This window comes from Colletotrichum higginsianum, chromosome 9 (genome assembly GCF_001672515.1).
Source record: "Colletotrichum higginsianum IMI 349063 chromosome 9, whole genome shotgun sequence".
Taxonomy (NCBI): domain Eukaryota; kingdom Fungi; phylum Ascomycota; class Sordariomycetes; order Glomerellales; family Glomerellaceae; genus Colletotrichum; species Colletotrichum higginsianum.
In genome coordinates, this window is record NC_030961.1 from 1,050,165 (window position 1) to 1,070,443 (window position 20,279).

Here is a 20,279-nt window from a genome sequence, read left to right on the forward strand (position 1 = left end):
TGTCGTCGAGCCAGTTCACTCCCCCCTCCCAAGAAAACCGCTCTTGGTGCACTTCCTGCTTATAACCCTCGATTACTCCTTACATTCTACAAATCCCAAAGGTCTCACCGACCGTCCCTGACAGAGCTCTGCATCACCATCGTACAGTCTCAACGGTGCATCTCGTCTTTTCCCGGCTTCACCATGTGCTTGCTACACATGTGCGCCGAACTCGGCAGGTCCTCCTTTGTCACCGGCGTGCATTTGACGTTTGTACCCATACGTGACACACACTGCTTGAACTCCTCCGGCCTCCTGCACCCACATGTGTACCTGCGATAGGTCTGGACGCACATGAAATCGGGGGCGTTGTGTTGTGTGTGTTACACCGTGGCTCTTCTCAACACCGAGTCGAGTCTTTGAGATCAGTATCAATATCTTGGGACCAAAGCAGCCGGAAGGCCTTCGGTAATGAGGAACCGCAACGTACCTGTTTATCTAGGGATATCGGCTGGATAGTTTCTCGTTCTAGGTAGTCGTCGCTCATTGGTAAGGTGCACCTGTCCGACGGTCACCAATCCGCCTACTACCTTTCTTATATATACCTGGTAAACAGAAATATCTCACTCCCCGCAGTGTTTTACCCGCATGGCGCGCGGTAAGAGTTGGATGTCCTCAAGATCAACAAGAAGCCTCGGCGGTGACGCTTGAACGCTTGCTTATCCATCCTCCACACCCGACCGGCTAAAGGGCCCTGTTTGGAAGATCAAGTATTTTCAACGGCAATGCACTCCAAGACAGGCTGGCCTGTGTATATTTAGATTCGGCGGTACATCGGCCTACCTTATTGGCTGCAGGACATTTCTCCCAGGCGCAGAGGATGCATGATGCAGGCCTGGTCCCCGTGGCCCACTTGACATCACGAATACTCACGCACGCCGTACTGCATTGCCGTCCTCCTTTGATATCTTCTTGTATCGTACTCCTGTGCTCCCTGACTCCTATCATACAGCTCGACGCACATTCAACACTTGACAGCTCTGGGCCGATCACGCCTTCTCACGAGCCGCAGGCCCTGGCCGCGTAGCTATCGTTTGCATGCGGAGCTCCTCGTTTACCACTCTAGTAATCATCTCTCATTGTATCAACACAGCTTCTCTGCGATGGTCGCCCCCGAGCAAAAGAATGCCAATGTCAGGCTTCTCGCATGTCTCATCGACGAAGACGACACCGACGACAGCGACTACCGGTTTCTTGTTGACGGACAGCACGTCAAGTACGTATCCACAGCGCCGGGCACGTTTGCCGGACATGAAGACGACCGCACCTTCGAGCCCGTTCTCCTTAGCGAGCTCTTTCCACCGTTCCCCACCGGTAATTGGAACAGTGGCCATGCAACCAGGGACCCCGAGACCGGGGAGGCTACCTTCGACAGGACCGAGAGAGTACAGTTCTCCGGCGTGAAGAATGTTTGGCATCCCGTGATCCTCAACGAGCTGGATTTCACACGACTAGACCGAGTGAAGCAGCGAGTCCACCTCTCAACGCACCCCGGAGTCGAAGAAGGGAAGCCCGTCCTCGTCAAACTCGCCGTATGGCCGTGGGAGATACCGTACGCCGAGGCGGAAACGACCGCCTACCAATGGCTCAGCGACAGCGGCGTCGGCCCCAGGTTCTTGGGTCATCTCACCGAGGGCGAAGGTGGGCGCGTGATCGGCTTCGTCGCCGAATGGCTAGATGGCGCGAGGTCCGCGGGGCCAGGAGACATCGACGCCTGCAAGAAGGCCCTGAGCCGGTTGCACAATCTCGGCATCAAGCTTGGGGATGTCAACAGACACAATTTTCTCGTGCGGGAGGGGCATGACGTGGTTTTAATCGATTTTGAGACAGCGAAACGAGACTGCTCGCCCCTGGACCTTGCGGAAGAAATGAACGAGCTTAGCAATAGCTTACAAGGTGAATAGAACCTACTTGTAACTAAATAGAATAGACTAAGAACTACTATTTAAGGTTGTGAACACGTTTATAAGCGTGACTGCTTAGGCTAACTCCAGGCAATCCAATATAGTTGAAGTAATTGTTCCTATTAGCTGTTTTTGGTACACACTATTAAGTACTACACTGCTACAAGTAGAAACTTTGCCGACTAGGCTCCTACTAGTCCGCCATGACGAATACCATCGAGGCCCTATATATCGGCACGTCGTTATGTTCACCTTTGTTACCAGCAGAGATCACGGCGCGGGGTAGAACGACGCTGCCATCAAGACAATTTATTATATGCCCGCTAAACCTTGTTATTCCATAGGATAGTAGTTGATCTCATCGACGTCCTATCCTGACCGAATCACCACCTAAAAGCCTGCCAGTTCTTGTTAGTGAGATGGATAAAGGGAACCCCCCCCCCCTCCAGTCTGAACCTTTAGGCCAAAACATCTCTGAAACGTTTAGAAAGGTATGAGAGGCCCTTTTTCGCTCCCGTATCTCCAATCTAGAGATCATTTCTCGTCCTTCTGTACAATTTGTTACTCTAATTTACTTAAGCATAGTTGCGCTAACGACCTGGAAGATCTGGTTGTTATTAGCAGCTACGTGTTCGGTAGTGTCTGAAGTGAACGCGCGGTGTTCGAAGGTCAAGGCCGCGTAGGACGGTCAGGGTTTGCAGATATAAACTCGAATAAATGGTCACAGGAGCGTGTTTGAGGCACTTTTGTTTTTAAAGTACTCAATAGCAGCGTTTTTAATTGTCTATTTGAGACGCTCTCGTATGATGATGTCATGAACGGCCAAGTGATCTGACTACGGCTCGGGATGAGCAGCTTCCACCAGCATGATATCTGATAACAGCTCCTTCGCTGAGTTGTAATTGCCTAACCAGCACTTCCAGGCCAGGTCTGCGCATACAGGCATGTCGTCAGGAAACTGCTGCTTTGTGAATCGGGCCCGAACCGCCTCGTGCCATCCTTCCTCTCCGTCTTTGATGTCGGGGTACACGGCATTGCCCATGATGAGGAAGTAGATTGTACACCCAAGTGCAAAGAGATCTGTGTGGATGTCTGCATTATCTAGGTCGTCCCGAGGGCGCGAGAACCGGGTGGGCTCACTGCTACCCCCGTCGAGCAAGATCATCTTGTCGAGCGAAAGTAGCTTGCCTTGGAAGTCCGACAGCTTGATGTGGAGACCTTCGTCAAGAAGCAGGTTTGTGGGCTGAATATCGCAATGGATGATGTTTCTCGAGTGAACGTGGACAACCACCTCGGCAGACTCACGACACCATGACAGTCGTTGGCGTATCGTAGGTGGGGAGGGGCTCGTTGATTCGACAAGATACTGATATATATTACCCTTCACGGCGCGTTCTAAGTAGAGGCCCGCGGCTGAGGAGCCCTTGAGCCTGATGATTCGATCGTGGTGTCCCACGGCTTCGAGGAGTTATTTCTCCACCTCGAGTCGACTCATGTCGCCGTCTGGCTAGAGCGGATACTTCAAGACAGTGAAATCGTTGACTTCTCCAATGAACGCACTGCTCCCCGAGGCAAGAGCCCTCTTCACCCCAGGGGGGCAGTAATGCCGATAGATGATCACGTCCTCGTCGTCGTCTTCTGACATGATGTAGAAGCAACAGAGCAGACGTGCGAAAGATTCGGAGCAGACTGCGGTTCAGGTAGGAAAGCAGACAAAACATGACAGCCTTGTGCGCCGAGAAGTGATGTGAGGGATGGCGTCCCAACCCCTCCCTGGTTCTGGCGCTGATTCGTCCAGTCACGGACCCAAGACAAGACATAGTACAAGCAACCTGCAGTTGGCAAGATTCCTTGTTCACAAGTGCTGATAAGACGCCTGGTGTGCCACCCGTCATCACCTCGACTTACCTATATGCGCCGCGCAGGCGTTTGGGATTACAGCCGACAGGCCTGTCGTGAGCGGGCTTACGGACTGGCGCTCCCGCGCATGATCAGTCGGCTATCTCTTTGTGTCGGGCTGGGCTGAACGATCCGCTCAAGGGCCGCGTATCCAGTTGGTGAACTGTGACGATCGTCGCCGTAGGGCTGCTTGTTTGAATAAGGATACCGTCAAGGAAGGCAGCGTCGCTGGTCGAGGGGAGCCGCCTTGCGCATACGCTTGGTTTCTACTGGCGTGCGCTTCACGTCACTGACGGGATTGCTGATCGCAAGGTTCCTGTCCTTTTAACAACAATCAGTAACACGCAGAAGACGAGGCTTGGATTCTTTGCGTGGGATCAGGGTGTGAAAATATTGCTGTGTCTCGATCTCGGCATCAAGCTTGGCTATGATAACAAATACAACTTATACAGGAAGGTTAAAATCTAGTTCTAGTAGACTCTGAGATAAAACAAGACTGCCTACCCCAGAACTTGGAGAGGGAATAAAGCAAGCTTAGTAACAGCCTGCTAGGTAAATTCAACATCTTTCCAAGTAAGTACAAGACTTAGAACTACAGTTTAAGGCCTAGCTAGAGTGCTTGACTCTAAGAACTTAGTCTGTGTTTTAAAGCATTTGTTCTTGTTACTTATTTATCAGCATGTGCCATATAGTACCATGCTACCAGCGTCTGTACTCGAAGTTCGAAATAACGTCAATAGCGTCTTTTTCGACGCCGACATGGAAGTCCTGGAATCCACTCAGGCTGAGACGGTGGGCTTGATGTGGGGGTGATGCGAGCTCTATGTCTAGAAGCCGTCATTGGATGAAACCTTGCACTTTGGAGATGTGGACCGCCACATGCGGATGCTAGAGAGGTTTCTAGTCGGCTGTCCTGCTACCAAGGCCCTCTTAAGCTGATAAATCGTGATGGAGCTTACAAATTGCAGACGAATAGGCTAAGATTTACGGCATACTCGAAAGAGAGTATGATTGCATATAAGAGCGGGCAACTACTTGGACATCAAGAGACGATGTAATATTTGGCAATCTTACTCTTTTAAGTTTTCTGCCCTACAAGTCGTCCAGAACATTCAACAAAGATCACACGAGGTTCTTCGAAATTTAGCTATTCACCATGTCCTTGCCATACAAAAAGGTATTGCTTGTCGGAGCAACTTCTGGAATCGGAGCAGCATTGGCCGACAAACTAGTCGAGAACGGCATATTCGTCATTGCGGCCGGGAGACGAAAGGAGAACCTCGACAAGTTCGTTGACAAACACGGCGCAGACAAGGCGGCCGCAGCGGTCGTCGACATTCTGAAGCTTGAATCGGTAGGCGTCGTTCTTCCGCGGATAGCTCCGGTCCTGGCCAAACGCTAACAAGCCATTCTTGAAAGATCCCGGGGTTTGCCGCATCCACTCTCAAAGCTCACCCCGAGATCGACTGCGTCTTTCTTAATGCCGGCGTGCAGCGCGGTGTCGACTTCACCAAGGCCGAGAAGGTGGACTTGGACATAATCCACGATGAGCTGTTGGTGAACTACCTCTCGCACGTCCACCTTACCAAGGCCTTCCTCCCCCACCTCTCGAAGCAGGGCAAGCAGACGGCTCTGCTGTACACGACGTCCCAGCTCGGCCTCACGCCGATGAAGCGCTGCCCCAACTACAGCGGCTCCAAGGCGGCTATGCACGGCTTCATCCTCGCGCTCAGGGCCCAGCTGAGGGATGTATCCTCGGGTGTCAATGTCGTCGAGGTCTACCCCCCGGCGGTGCAGACGGAGCTGCACGACGCGAAGCACCAGCCCGATTTGAAGAACGGACACGCGATCGGCATGCCGGTGGGCGAGTTTGTTGACGATGTCTACCGGAGGTGGGTGGCCGGTGAGGAGCAGATCCCCGTGGGGACAGCGAAGCCCATGTTTGATGCTTTTGAGAACGCGAGACAGGAGTATTTCGTCTCTTTCAATGCTGAGATGGACAGGGTCTTGGTCGATTTTACGGCATGATACGCCGCGTTGGGGGCATGCCCAGAGAACTGTAGTTATGAAAAACGAAGGCGTTGGTTGGATGCACCATTCATTCTGCTGCAAATAGTGAGATTAATCTGGAATGCCTGTGTAAGATGGTGAGTACGCATTCTGTTTTACTGCTGCGTATTTAAACTTGCCGGCGAATATCTTCTCCGCCTGGAATGACGGATTATCTTTACCTTCATTTCCGAGAACAATAAACACGGTGAAGCGTTATCACCATCCCGAGTCTTATTGGACACTGACGATAGATCCCCGGCATGGCGCCGGCTCGAGTGCTGTTTCCCGGACGTAATTGTGGGCCACCGGCATCGGACCGGGTCGGGACATCGGCGAAACAGGTGGGGCTGCTCTCCTTTCCGGCAATTGGTCTGTGCTTAAATCCGTCAATTGCCACTTTCTTCCCTTCGTTGACATCACCAAGTTCGTCGCGCCGCTCGCGACAAACCTTGTCCTTCACCAGCCATGTTCATCTCGCCAACCTCGACGGAAGGCTGGCATCTCAAGTATGGCGACTAAGCTTGCACGACTGCCCTTCGTCTGCGGCCGCTGCCTGCGATCGAGCGGGCGCATCGATACCCGACTTCACCCTACCCCTCGACTCTACTCCACCGACCGATCGTCCGAAGCTGCCGAGGCCGCCGAAGCTCCGCCGTCTAGCAAGAACAAGGATGAACCGCAGAAAGAGAAGGGCGCCATGTATCGCAGATTGGAAGAGGCTACCGAAGAAGCCCTGTTGACGGGCGGCCGTGCCGGTCGCCGAGCGGTGGAAAACGCTGGCTTCTCTGAAGAGCTGAGGAACAGGCTGCTCGATAAGGTCCAGACGGCAGAGTTCCGGTCCAAGTACGCATCTGCGTTCGCTGAAGCTTCCATGCCGAGCGCGGCCGGTGAGGGCACAAGGTCCATGGCCACGGCACAGCCCTGGGCGGGCGAGGAGTCGCAGTCGGATACGGTCCTGCGGATGCTCGATGATGCGAGGAAACCGCTCAAGCCCGAGATGCGCGGCAAGTTCCAGATTCCGGCCGTTGATCTGCGGCCACGAAAACCGTCCAAGATGCACCCTAGCCAGCGGGCAGCGAATGCCCGCGAAAAGGCCTCCACGTACACCGACCTGGGATTGAAGGGGGCAAACGGACTGAGCGAAAAGGAACGCGAGGAGATGAGGCAGGAGTTCCGCGACAGGTTCGGAGAGGCCGCTCGAGCGGTCCCGAATTCCATCTCCGGGCTCGAGTCGTTGGCCAACTCGAGAATCGAGGACGCCATCGCCCGTGGCCAGTTCAGGAACATCCCCCGAGGCAAGGGGGTCGAGCGGGACATGAGGGCGAACAACCCCTTCATCGACACGACAGAGTACATCATGAACAACATGATCAAGAGGCAGGAGATCGTCCCCCCGTGGATCGAGAAGCAGCAGGAGGTGGCAAAAACCGCCGAGTCGTTCAGGGCGAGGATGCGGAACGACTGGAGGAGGCACGTGGCGAGGATGATCTCGTCGAGGGGCGGCAGCTTGGAGGAGCAGATGCGGCTAGCCGAGGACTATGCCCGAGCAGAGGAGAGGCACAACCCGCGCAAGGTGCCCACCGCCGGTACAGATGATGATTCCGCGACGGCGGCGGCGACGACGAGACAGCAAGCAGCGGAAACCACCGCGACGGAGACCACGAGGCCGCCGGTGCAGCCTTTCCGCGACTCCGAGTGGCTGGCGACGGAACGCTCGTACATGATGTTGGCCGTGGAGAACCTCAACAGCATGACGCGGTCGTACAACCTCATGGCCCCGGAGCTCGCCAAGAAGCCGTATTTCTCCCTCGAGCGGGAGCTCGCCGCGTGCTACGCCGATGTCGCGCCGCTCGTGGCCGAGACCATCCGGGAGAGGGCGACGAGACCGGCCAAGTCCATGTTCGACTCGGCGGGGCCTGCGGGCTCCCGGACGGTCTTTGACCGCTTTGCGGGGGAGAGCGCGACGGCGGCCAAGGTCTACGACTCGAGGGCTCCCCATTACGGTTTCAAGGAGATGTGGAGGGATCTTTGGAGCTAAAGGGGGCGGTTCTTTTGATATGTGCAGAAGAATGAGCCGGCTAGAGACTGCCAAGTAACTCAATGCACAGTTCAGAAGAAGAATGTACAATGTCACAATATCCAATCACATGAGGGTGGTCGAGGAGATTATGGATAGATTCACCATCCGAATACTACTGCTCGCGTTATATCACTCGAGTTTCACAATGATTGGGGTGTTATCAGCCGGAGCCCTTGACCCGACTTGCACAAACCACTGCGATTTTATGAATAAGAGGATGGCACTTGGGTTGTAAAAAGTATCCTTCAGTCCGCGACAATGACACCCATCCCCCCTGACGAGTTCCTCGCCTCCGCCCGTCATCCGCCATACAGTCTCTGCGGCTTACATTCCCGCTGCCAAACGGCAATTTCCAGTTACCCCACTGCCTCAGACAGCGAGGCAACACTTTGACTCTTTCCTGGCGGTTCGCAGCCCTCTCTCTGTGTGTCCTAGCAAGGTGTCGGTCGCCTCGTCCACCCGGCCCCCCCAAGACCGTCCTAAGTAGGTATTTACTTGACGGCATTTTCCCATCCAGGTATTCCAAACTGTGTCATTTCAAGTCCCAGCACGAGCGTGGTTTCTGAAACTCACAAGGTAGCCATGGGAGCGGATGATCCGGCACCACCTTGACGGCTGGAGCTGTCTCGGGTGGGTAAACTTCACGAGCCCTATGGCACTGTGCGTTGTGCGAACAAGCTGCCTTCTCAGGCCGATGATGGTGATGATTCAAAATGATGTTATGATTCCCCGTAGATAGAGCGAGCCCTGCTCGAACATACGCGTAGGCAAAGAGCACAGGGGAAGCCCGTCTTCTCTGTTGAATGGTTGCCAAAGAAAGACAATGCCAGGCCAGCAGCACGGTCACAGTTTAGACCACAGGTCTTGTCATGGTACTCCGATCATCATCTTCGGGTCTGAGCTGTATACAATCTCCTTGACATACACAAACGACATTATGGCATGACCCGACCTTGGAACATCCTCGAAGCATTTCACTCGCCAGATCATCGTCACACCACAGACTCTTTTTAAAGACCTTGAACGAGCAACGTCCTAAACGAGTGATTGTATTCAGACATTCTTGTACTATCTGACTCTACACTACACTCCCGCCCTTTTGACAAAGTGATCCAATCTTGTTGTCACATCAAACCGCGAACAAAAACAAAAGCAAAAACCTACCTTTAATGAGCGACTTGCCCTTCAAACCACGCACATATCCATAACGTTACGGAACAGATCCTTAAGCGACAGAACATTCAAGACGAAACCACTCGGGCCGGCGTCTAGAGCTCGTTCTCCTTCTTGCGGGCGTCGATGATCGCCAACGCCTCCTCAGCAGCCTTGACTCCGGAAAGGGCCATGGCACCAAAGGTGGGACCTGTGAAGAAAGCGTCAGTATCATGTTTACCCCGTCCCACCACTTCTTCAAGAGGATTCCCGTCAAAACGTACCCATGCGGTTGGCGCCGTCGACCTCGGACAGCTCCATGCCACCGACGATCAGACCCGGGACAATCTCCCTCGTGCCCTTGACGATGGCGTCCTCGGCGGTCTGCATGTCCAGGCCGCGCATGCCGCCCAGCTGCTCGATCTGCTTCATGCTCACGAGGCGCTTGACGCAGAAGGCGCCGAACGGGCCGTCGTGGCCCGTCGTCGAGATGACGAGCGGCGCGTTGATGGTGTTGGGGTCCATGCACGACTGGTCGTCGTGGTGCATCGACACGAGCGTCCAGTTGGTCACCACGCCCGCCACCCGCAGCGTGCCGTCCTCGTTCTTGCGCGTGATGAGGTCCTCGACCGTCGTCGCGTTGAAGAGCTTGACGTTGGGGAACTGCAGCACCCGGCTCATGACGGTCGACGTGAAGAGCGCCGCGTGCTTGACGACGACGAAGTCGCCCTCGTCCTCGTAGGGGACGCCGACCTCGTCGAGGAACACGTCGGCCGGCTTGCGCATGACCATGGCCGAGAAGAGCTGGCCCCCGAGCCAGGCGCCGCCTCCCGGGGCGACGCCGGCCTCGACGATGGCGATCTTGAGGTCGGGGCGCGTCTTGGCGAGCACGTACGCCGTGCTGAGGCCGCACGAGCCGGCGCCGACGATGACGACGTCCGACTCGGCATACGTGTCGAGGTCGGCGAAGTAGCGGCGCGTCATGGCGCGCGACACCTGGCTCTCGCGGATCGGGGCGAAGGTGAAGGTCTCCCATTTGCCGAGGAGGTCGTCGACCTTTGTGGCGACGGCGCGCTCCGGTGCCGGCTTGGTGGTCTTGCCGGCGGTGTAGGGCACGGCATAGTCACTGACGGGGGAGATGGCGGTAGGGGGAGCCATTGTGTCGTTGTCCTTTTCTCAGGGTTTTCTTTTCCTTCTTGAAAGGATGCGTGTACGTGTGCGTGTGTGCGCGCACGTGTGTGTGTATGTATGTCTGCTTATGTTAGGTTGCATGATCCTTTCGCTGGTATTACCCAGATCAAGTTCAAGGCCGTATAATCTCAGCCCACCATCGGCGTCGACCGCTGGGTCACCATGGAGATGGAGAGGTGGCAGCGGACGACAGGCCTCAGGTGGGCACCGGCTCATGCATTTGCTCAAGAGTGTCACATACTCTGAAGAGTTGTCTATGGCTCGATTTGAAGCCTCCTGTCGGGTGGTCAGTCTGTATACCTCAGATCACACAGAGTCAGGGCCTACTGTTTTATGTATATATGACGGGAATTCGGTGGTTGTAACGTGTGTTGATGATGAACAGCCTCGACCAGAATCGATGGTAAGCCGTCTCCTCGCCGCCTTAAATAGCCATTTGATAAGGGCAAGAGGCCACGCAAACCTTCCATTATCGCCTGCGGGGTAGACAAGACACAAGAGACGTGATCCTCGGGCGATCTCGACTCTCATTGCCGCTTCTCGGCTGCCTATTGGATGCGGGATCGACCACGTCGTTATGCAACCGCAAGCACAAAACCGCCGCGGGGGGAAGGGGATGAAGAGGGGAAGGTCCAATAGTGCGAGAATATGTACACGATTACGATGTACACACGTACAAGGCTGGAATTGTCCTCCGCGGAGTCGCCCCCGAAAGCCGATGTCACCCGTCTCCCTGGTCGGCCGGGATCAGACATGCCCCGCGCCGTGTACTCCCCGTCGGCCGGTTGCTCCTGTATAGCTCTTTCACACCCCATTGAAGGAAGGGGGGATAAAACGGCCAATCCCATGTTCAACAAAAAAAAACCTGTCTTCCTCGGATATAGGTGAGGCAAGCCAGGTCACCCCCAATATCGACCTTTACGATGTACCTGTGGCTGCACCGGCCAAAGATCGGCATGTACACGCAAAAGGTTTTCTCTCATCTAAAGCCGACGACGGACGAAACCTCCTGCCTGCATGCCGCGCTCGGCGCTCCACAGCGGCCCAGCGGCCCAGCGGCCAAAACGGCCGCCTTGTGCCGCGCGGCGGAGTTGCTGTGAAGGGATAGTTTGCTCGACACAGGCAGGGCTAACATGTAATTCGCGCAACCCCCGGAGCGCTGTCATTGGGTTTTTGACAAGCTGACAAGGTTTTCTGCAGCAGAACCCCCCACCAGCTCCCCGGACGAATCATGAAGTCATCTCGCGGGGTGGTTACAACCGTCGGGGCGACATTGGCTGGGAATGGACGGGTTCGTTTTGATCGGCTGCTTAATCTGCGCGGGATTTAACACGTACTACAAAGTGTGCTTGCGGGCGTTGCTCTGCCTCGTCAGAACTAACTTGTGAAGTGGTGTCCATGATGGAACTCTGATGAATCAAAAACAGATGGCTAGCTCCTCGGGGACGTTCAAGCTCCAGTTGCTCGGCTTCGTTTATGTAAGTGTTGATACCTGTGATTTTTGGTATGGAGTTACGGTAAATGGTACTGCTAGATACAGGAAGCAGACGACATCCGTTGCCTTTGTGTAGAAGCGAAGCCAAGCGACAGCTACACCAAACAGTGTGCCAACATCGCCCTTGGCTACATGCTCCTGGAATAATTGGTTGCCCACGAGAGGGGTCCGGCTGGCCGGAACCAATCGCTCAAGCTCACTTTAGCAGCACCAGCGGTCGTCGGCTAGTGTGTTGACAAGAGTTGTCTCTGACGCCTGCCTCGACGCCGCGCGAGAACGGCATGGCCATATTCGAGTGGGAAAGGGAGTGGTTGCTAACCGGACAAGAGAGCAGCCGCATTGTCTGTTGTCTGTTGTGGCCGCTGACGAAGCTCGCCGCCGACACTGAAATGTCGTCGCCTCGCCTCGTCTTGCCGCATAGCTACTGGCTGCAATTTTATACACCCGAGCGACCTGGTTCTTGACTCCCGCAACATCATCGGTTGTGCTCCGGGCGGCCGCGTCCTCATCTCGCCTCCTGGGCCATCCCTTGCGACCCAAAAAAGTTGACTCCGTCGCAAGTTTTGTTGCCTCCAAACTCTTCCCCCGTGGACAAGAGCAACACGCCACCTCGGCGACCTCCATCGTCGCTCCGAACGTCCGACGGAGTCGACGGACCCCCGTCGCTTGCGTCTGACTCCTCCGTGTTGGTGTCAGATTGGCTGTCGTCCGTCAACGTCTCCCAGAAATGATGGGCTGGCGTACGGGTCTGTCGGGCGAGTTCCTGCAGGGCACTTCCGTGGCCGCGGTCGTACCAGTGCATCAGATACCATCTCCGTGGTGCGAGAAACATGACCTCGATCCAGAGGACAAAAAGCATGAGCGACACTGGCTCCTTCAGCCGCAGCAGGGAGAGGTATTCCTCCGAGACCAAGGAGGGCCACAGGATGAAATGCTTCCATATCCTTGGGCGTCCAGGAAGCGACGTTATCCACGACTTGAGCGCGCCGAGAGCCCCTACGTATACTTTGGCATCCTCTGCTCGTATGCCGGTCGATTCGGGCCCCAAGGATACAAACTCCTTAAACTTGGCAATCTTTAGCAGTGACGGCCGCAGTAACGTGTCGTTGCTGTCGATCCACTCTTTCACGTCCACCTGGGCGAGTCGATCGCGGATCGGGCTCTTGAAGACGTGCGGCGTGACCGTGTCAGAGAACCTGGCCGCTACCCGCATCACGACAAGGGCTTTAGCCGGCTCAAAAGCGACAGGCTGCCCCATGATCTTTTCGTCGGCGAAAGGGCGATAGTATCCGAAAATGCCGTTGCACATGGAGAAGACAAACGTCGCGAGCCAGTTCTCTTCCGTCACCTGCGGGACGGCGAGCCTGAAGTAGTTGCTCGCCTGGATGGCGTGCTGGCAGGCCATGGAATAGTACCGCTTCGCGTCGGGCGGCTCAAGGTAGCAGAGGTGGAGGGCCGCAATGGAAAGCATGCTCTGGTGGATGAAGACGTTGCGCGTGGCTAACTGAGGCACCCATCTCGACCAGACATCACACCTACGGGGATCGCCTCTCAATGAGAAGGTGAACCAGGCCTGGTTCAAAAAATGGTGTTTGAGTTCGGCCTCGTCCGCGCGGAGCCTCTCGGCAGGCAACGAGGCGCTGAGCGAGTCACGAGAAGACGCATGTGCAGCGACCGTGGCCGCGCGGCGGACCATGCTCATGGCGTCGTTGGGCTTGTCCCCTTCATTATCGCGGTTGAGGGTGTCGGCGAGTAGCCCGAGATAACTGCAGTATTCCTGTCGGCGACGACAATTGGCGCAGATAGGACCAACGCAATCGCACTGGAAATCCTCAGCAAGATCAGCATCGCTTCTCATAGACTCAGGGGGGGGGTGAAGAAGACGAGTTTGAAGGTTATGTCTCGCTCGCTTGTCAGTCCTCTCGACTGGCTGTTGAACTCAATGGATCCGAAACTGCTGCATGCAACATGCTCTGGGAAGATAAACATGCTCCGGGGTCCGTCACACTGTCGTGGGTACGCAATCGGTTTCTCCGATGCTCACCTTGACACGGCGCTTTTTGCACTGCCGGCACCCGTTCTTCGTCTTCCCGTGATATTGTCTTGAGCCCTTCGGCATTCTATCGATGTACGAATCGGCTGCGCAGCTGTGTGCCCCTTTCTTCTCCTTGCAGTCGTATTGACAAGTCGTTGATTCGGCGGCGGCGGCGCGGTTTCCCGATAAGTGGCGGAGCGGGAGAGCGACATGGAACGGTAACCCTTGGTGGGCCTGCGATCTGATTTAAAGAAACAATCCGTCCCGTTCACGGTGCGAAACGTCAGAACTTGGGACATGTTTGGCCCGTCAGGGATGCATGGCTGTCCTGATGCAAACTCAACTTCAACACCGCACGCCCCCCCGCTGTGACGACGGCGTGACAGACAACCGAGCAGCGCCGATTAAGAGGCTGGATCTGACCGAGAACCGGCTCGTCTAAACGTGGATGTTGGCGGATACTGTGCCTCGAAGGAGATCAACAGCGAGATACACAAGCGGTGCGGGACGAAGCCGCCAAACCGTACCCTCAAACTGACAAGATCCTTTGCTTCTGGAATGCAGACAGCTGCTGACTGCCCTAGAGTGGTTGCCTCGGCATCGAACCTGTCGTTACATGCGTATCCTATTGCCATTGGATGGTATATAAGGGTCTCGGTCTCACGATGTAGTGTAGCTGGTGTTAACAAAAGAATGTCCACGGGCCTTTCCAGACTGTTAATCGCCTGCACACGAACATCATGACGGGGCGAGGGAGTGCATGTGCCTGGCCTCACAGATAAATGGTTCTCGAAGCGTTGAAAACAGTTGGCGGGTGACAGAGCTTGAAGCATGCCATCTTTCCACAATGGCTGGCAATGCCACCAAGGTTTGAAACAAGTCAAGGACGTTTCGCAGCAGGACAAGACTTGTTGGTATGCATTGACGTGGAGTTGCAGCACTTGGACACTCAGCTGGCCCTGCGATGCTGTTGCCCCGGCCGTACCTGTACGTGGGCTCATCTCGCTCGGTTGATTCATGGAGAAGAACGCCGGGTTGCCAGCCTCGAACCTTCGTCTGCTACTACCCGACACCCTTGTCTATTCACAAAAACGGGGCACAGGGGTGAGCCGGCTGTTCGCTTGGTGCCGCATTTCAAAACCATCGTAGCTGAGGTGGGTGTTGATCATGCATCCTCCTCAGCATGTGCGCGTCCCTCAGGCCGTAGTAGACGCACCTGATTGGCTGTTTTGGGATACCGACAGCAGCTTGATGGACCATGCAGAGAAGTCACCAGTGTTCGGATGACGTTTGAGCGTTGAAGTAGGCACGACCTGGGCATCGTACATGCCCGTCCTGTTTTGCAGCGGAGTGCCATGCGAACCGAATCCTCTATCGATGTGGCGACGGTGCCAGATAGGGACAAGAGCAGTACGCTGCGAGGCCTGTCTGGGTCCAACGTCGGGACATTTGCGCCGGCGGCCGGCAGTGATCTGGGCCATGTCAAGAATGAACGGGCGCTCCGCCCGAGCGAAACATGCAGAGCATCGTCGGCTGTCAATCACAAAAGAGGCTAGCCTTTCGGGTTTCGAGACCAGCTCTGTGCGTGCGTTGAGCCGTTTGCCTTCAAAAACCAACGCCAACTGCCCTCGGACTTTGAAAATGATAAAAAGGCCACAGATGTTGATAGCTGGGCTTGGATGATCGAGCCCTACCATGGTCAATGATTTTCAACTGCAGATGGTAGGCAAACATCGCGGCAACGCTGAGTTGGGAGCAACTTGATTGGACCTGGCTACGCCGACTGAGGTTGGGGAGTGAAAGTGGTTGCAGCCACCAAGCGGACCCTGTCAATCGCGGTGTCATACGTCAAGCTGCCAGTGTACCAGTCAATAGCCCTGCAGGCCCAAAGAGTCTGACGTCTACCGTGATTGGCAGAGACAAACAAGACGCGAGAGGGTGGTCGATGAGGCAGATTCCAAGTCGATGCCGCACATAAGGCGTCGGTCTGCAGCCATCCACCAACCGGCGGGCGGTTTGCCTAGAGCACTCGATCGCATCGGACGATTCGGCCAACCGTTGAGGAGGGGGCAAGACAAATGTTGGTATGCTGAGTTGATGATGCGATACAAGGATGGAGAGATATGGGGATGGGCCGGGCAGCGAATGGCGCATTGATCATCGATGGGCGGTTTGGGGGTGACGGACGTGCCACATCGGCCGTAGTCCTCGGGGGGACAGACGGCCGTGGACCGCGATGCAGGACTCTCGTTACGGGCTGGCGCTGGGCTTGTTGTAGGTTGTTGTTGGCGCAAACACGGGTTTGACTCGGGTGTGGAGAAAGGAAATGGGTCCGGGCCCTCTGCGTCCGACTGGCAGTCAGCAAGGGGGTTTGTTGACTTGACTTGTTGTCAGGATGCAGGATGTCCTGTCGGTGAAGACTGAAGAGTGTGTGATTTGGGGGGAATGGGGAATCTCGCGTTCGCCGTTTGCATCCTCACCGCCCTCTGGATGCCGGGGTGGTGACCATGTCCCCTGCGATTTGCTGCGGTAGGACCTCCCAGCCTGTGTTATTGCTTCGAGCCTTGTTCGTCGTCGTTGGCGTCGTTGTGGCGGAGAGAGAAAAGAAGGAAAAATGCAATACATCCATCTCCTTCTACGTAGCGTCCGGGTGCTATGGATTCGGCCGTTAACGGATGTTGATGTCCCGAACCGAGTAATGATGGGGGGGAAAAGCGTCGAGTCGTCCGAGTCTCCAGCAGGAGTTGCCAGTTGCCGCAGACCCATAATCCGTTGCACTTCGAGGCCGATTGTCGGCAAGAGCAGAGAGGTATGGGTGGCATGGGTGGCATGGCAGGAGCGGAGCTGGCCGAGAAGCTTTTCAGCTCCATCCCTGGAACTATGAGGTGACCGAGAGAAAACAGGCCGTTGGGGCTTGGAAGTTGGGGCAAGCACTACCCGGTCCACCGGCAAGCAGGAACTGTTCACCCGACGAGAAAGAGCTTTACAGTGGAGGCTTGGGGAATTTTTTCTTCTTCATTTTTTCTTCAGTTTCTATTGTTCTTTATGGCTTTAGTTCTCCATTCGTAGCTGCCGGAAAAGGTGTCGGGTACCTACAGCGGGTCACGACCGCGGTCACGAGTGCAAGGCCTTGGAGGAAGGAACTCGAAGTACCTACCTACCTTACCTAGGTAGGTAAGTTTGAGGACAGTGGGGACCTTCAATCGAAAATGACGAGAGTAGCTGCCACCGCCAGCGGTTCCTGCTTCCATGTTTTGCTGTGAACGCATTCGCAGCTCCACAAACCGATCGCGGCAAGTGGTCAAACTGAGTCCAGAGGGAAAGTGTGTGACAAGTGCCGAGGGGACGGCTTGGTTGGGAAAGTCCCGAGCACTGCGATTCTCTTCCTTCAGATTTCTACAGTAGAGAATGACTATGGAGCACCTGCAAAGAGTAATGGATAGACAGATCGCTTGTCTTGTTCACCGAAGTTGTGGTTTTGGGTCTCTCTCCCCCATGGAGGAAGGTCGGGTGGCTGGGGGGGGAAGGGGAGAGAGGATCTTGAACCCTGCCACAACGAGAGGGCGACCCTTGCCCACCGCGGCTGGCAGATGCAACCCGCGGAGAGGAAGAACCACAGCTTATTCCAACCAAGCAAGCGTCGAAGAGAGGGTAATATCGACGTTGACATTAGCACCAGCACGGACGTTGCTAATGACATTGGCATTGCCCTCGACATGACATACAGTTGATGGATGTGGTTGTACGCTGACAGTCCAAATGGGTAGATAATTGGGTAGTTGTCAGTGTCGCGCGCGCCCGAGTGAGGATTGAGCAAGCCGAGGCAGGAGCAGGAAGGCACCCAGGGCCCAAGCCTCAGACCAGGCCCGGGCCCATGGCGATGCGCCGGTCTGTACAGAGTACCATCGTACGGATACGGAGTACTCTGTACAGGGTACATGCCACCGCGAGCTCTTCAGGGCAGCAGGTCCCTCAGGCACAAAAACGCCAACCGGGGCGATCCTATCATTTCATGCGTCATCATTGGCCGTGGGTGGGAGAAACGTCTCGATGTGTGGGGTTGCCAGGTACGTACCCCTCGCTTCCCAGGCCCTGTTCTGTCGCTCGTCTCGTGTGTTTTGATGTGCCGCTCGCTCCCACGATGTGTGCGACCGCTTCCTCCTCCAGCATGCGGATTCCCACTGGCATGGCATGCCAATGTCCTCTTCGCCTTTGGCGGTGAAGTGAGTCGTCCGTCTTCTTCAACAGAGTGCCACGAAACACGCTCGTGGGTTTGGCCTTGTCGGCGACTCATCCCACGCCACGAGGAGGAACTCTGTTGGTGGCGGCCGCCAGCAGCAGCATGTCATTTCATCCCTCCGCCCAGGAAGCCACAAAATGCTTACCTGGGAAGGTAAATACTTAGAATAAAAACTTTGGCACCTGCGGCCCCCTCCAAAGAAAAGCAGGGTCTGGGCCAGCAGCAAACGTAAACAGCCTTTATACCTATCTAACACCACATCAGCATACCACGACGGCAGCAGCAGCAGCAGCAGCAGCGTCGGTATCATCATTAACTGCTGGTAAGTTTGTGGTTAAAAGGGTGTTTTCTTTCGCCGATGACTCAGGCCGTTAGTTGGGGCCCATAAAGGTCAAGCGTCAGTATCATCATTAGGTGAGTCGCGAGAACAACGTACTGCCACCTACATACGATGTAGATAGTGTAGTTGCAGTAAGCCCGAGGACATGCATTGCCCCAGATGTCGGACGAGGGACGACGAAAGACACACACACACACACACACACACACACACACACACACACACACACACCTATTCTCAGACACTCACACAGGCACACCGACAACATGCAAGACAAGACACGCCACCTGATTTTACCCCAACTTGTCCCCCATTTCTTCTGTCCGTTTTGCTATTGATGTACAGATACAGGTAGGTAGGCCGGTATGGCGAGTCTTATGCTCCTCTCCAAGGAACGAAAGTACGTAAATGTATGTATGTGTACTTACTCACATGCAACCTTTTGTCGAATGTCGCCGCCAAGAAACAAACAGGCAGAGGCAGCCTCTCCCGCGACTCGCCGCGATGTTCTCGCCTTGGGTTTGGGGTTAAGTTTGGGTTTGGATTTTTGGACCACTCCCGCCTTGCCGTCTGGCATCATCAGCCCATCAATCACCCATCCATCAGTCATCCATCACTCCTCTTGCTGAAGGAACGTAAAGCCAATATGAGGAGTGAGGGTGGTAGACATCGAGCGCCGGGTTTCCTGCATTTGCATGCTGCTGCATGATGTGTTGCGTTTGCATTCTCTGTTCTGCATCTGTCTGGGGCCTTTTTCTTCCCCTCTTTCCAATGTGTACGATGTATGTACTCTGTCGAACTGGATACCGACATTCCACCCTCCTTCTTCGCCGGTATATCCCCTCAAACACCACACAATCCCCAGCATTCATTCCATCATCAAATAGGGCTATGGCAATGTAGTGTAAGTAGATACATCGTAGTGCAAACACTAGGTACCTAGGCGAGGTAGGTACACTCTACTATACTAGCCACACACTTAGACTCTGCGGACCGTCTCGTCCTGCATGAAGCGAAGCCCTGGGATGGGACCCTCGAAGTCCTTGTTGGATCGTCGACTTGCCGCAACCTCTTTGTCGTCCGTCGCCCTTGCGCCTGGCGCCTGTTTCCTATTTCCTCCCCCTCATTTGCGCATGCCATCCCTTCCTCCCTGCTTGCCGTCGACGGTCTCTGCATCCGTTGCAAGGCGCACACATTCTGCCAGGTGCTGTTGCTGACGGCGTGCTGTAAGTACCTACTGTCTGTCTGTAACCGTACCAGGACATAGGTACCCTGGCCGTAGGTATCCCTTAACAACTGCAGTACCATCCGGGCCCTTTCTTTCTTTCTCATTTTCCCTGTTGTCTTTTCTTCGTCGAAAGTCACGGTTCGAGTTAAACCCCGACAGGATGGACCCCTTTGGGAGCTTCGACCATCAGGTACCGGATACAGTTAATTGCGATAATGTTAGCACAAACAACAACAAGAAACTGACCGATTGGCACCACCAGTGAGTGGTCAGCGCCACTGTGCGCCCTCGTCGGCATCGACATCATCGTTTCCCATAAACAGGGGACTACCTGTCTCACTAGCGCGAACGAACCTCCCCCCCGGCATCCCTGTCGCGTTCCGGCCCCGACTTGCCAGAGTGTGCAGAGGTCAGGTCACGCAGCCCAAAGTCACTCGTCACTCGTCACATCATCCCATACCTACCGACATAGTTACTGGACGGATACTGTGCCAGTGAGCATACCGTGGTCTGTCCTCTGTACTCTGTACCCAATACCCGCACACCCTCGCGCCCAGGAAAAGACCGGGACCCTTGTCTCGCCCTCTCCCCCCTGTCTATCCCCGGGCGACGAAGAAAAGCACA

General features: G+C 55.2%; 6 protein-coding genes across 6 annotated transcripts; 3 read left to right on the plus strand and 3 right to left on the minus strand.

The window, feature by feature from the left end:
• Positions 1–1,142: 1,142 nt before the first annotated feature.
• Positions 1,143–1,943, plus strand: CH63R_12556 (uncharacterized protein; the record flags this gene model as incomplete). The annotated part of the gene is made up of 1 exon (XM_018307530.1): positions 1,143–1,943. The coding sequence occupies one exon, from the start codon at positions 1,143–1,145 to the stop codon at positions 1,941–1,943; it is 801 nt and encodes a 266-aa protein (XP_018151947.1).
• An 835-nt stretch (positions 1,944–2,778) lies between these two features.
• On the minus strand, positions 2,779–3,588 carry CH63R_12557 (Serine threonine protein kinase; the record flags this gene model as incomplete). The annotated part of the gene is made up of 2 exons (XM_018307531.1): positions 2,779–3,373; positions 3,464–3,588. The coding sequence occupies 2 exons, from the start codon at positions 3,586–3,588 to the stop codon at positions 2,779–2,781; spliced, it is 720 nt and encodes a 239-aa protein (XP_018151948.1).
• A 1,410-nt stretch (positions 3,589–4,998) lies between these two features.
• Positions 4,999–5,870, plus strand: CH63R_12558 (putative Short-chain dehydrogenase; the record flags this gene model as incomplete). Its single annotated transcript, XM_018307532.1, has 2 exons — positions 4,999–5,196; positions 5,262–5,870. 2 exons carry the CDS (start codon positions 4,999–5,001, stop codon positions 5,868–5,870), a joined length of 807 nt encoding a protein of 268 aa, XP_018151949.1.
• Positions 5,871–6,402: 532 nt separating this feature from the next.
• Positions 6,403–7,932, plus strand: CH63R_12559 (uncharacterized protein; the record flags this gene model as incomplete). Its single annotated transcript, XM_018307533.1, has 1 exon — positions 6,403–7,932. The coding sequence occupies one exon, from the start codon at positions 6,403–6,405 to the stop codon at positions 7,930–7,932; it is 1,530 nt and encodes a 509-aa protein (XP_018151950.1).
• Positions 7,933–9,242: 1,310 nt separating this feature from the next.
• Positions 9,243–10,284, minus strand: CH63R_12560 (Thiazole biosynthetic enzyme; the record flags this gene model as incomplete). Its single annotated transcript, XM_018307534.1, has 2 exons — positions 9,243–9,337; positions 9,411–10,284. 2 exons carry the CDS (start codon positions 10,282–10,284, stop codon positions 9,243–9,245), a joined length of 969 nt encoding a protein of 322 aa, XP_018151951.1.
• A 2,033-nt stretch (positions 10,285–12,317) lies between these two features.
• Positions 12,318–13,931, minus strand: CH63R_12561 (C6 zinc finger domain-containing protein; the record flags this gene model as incomplete). The annotated part of the gene is made up of 2 exons (XM_018307535.1): positions 12,318–13,589; positions 13,857–13,931. 2 exons carry the CDS (start codon positions 13,929–13,931, stop codon positions 12,318–12,320), a joined length of 1,347 nt encoding a protein of 448 aa, XP_018151952.1.
• Between the last annotated feature and the right edge of the window lie 6,348 nt (positions 13,932–20,279).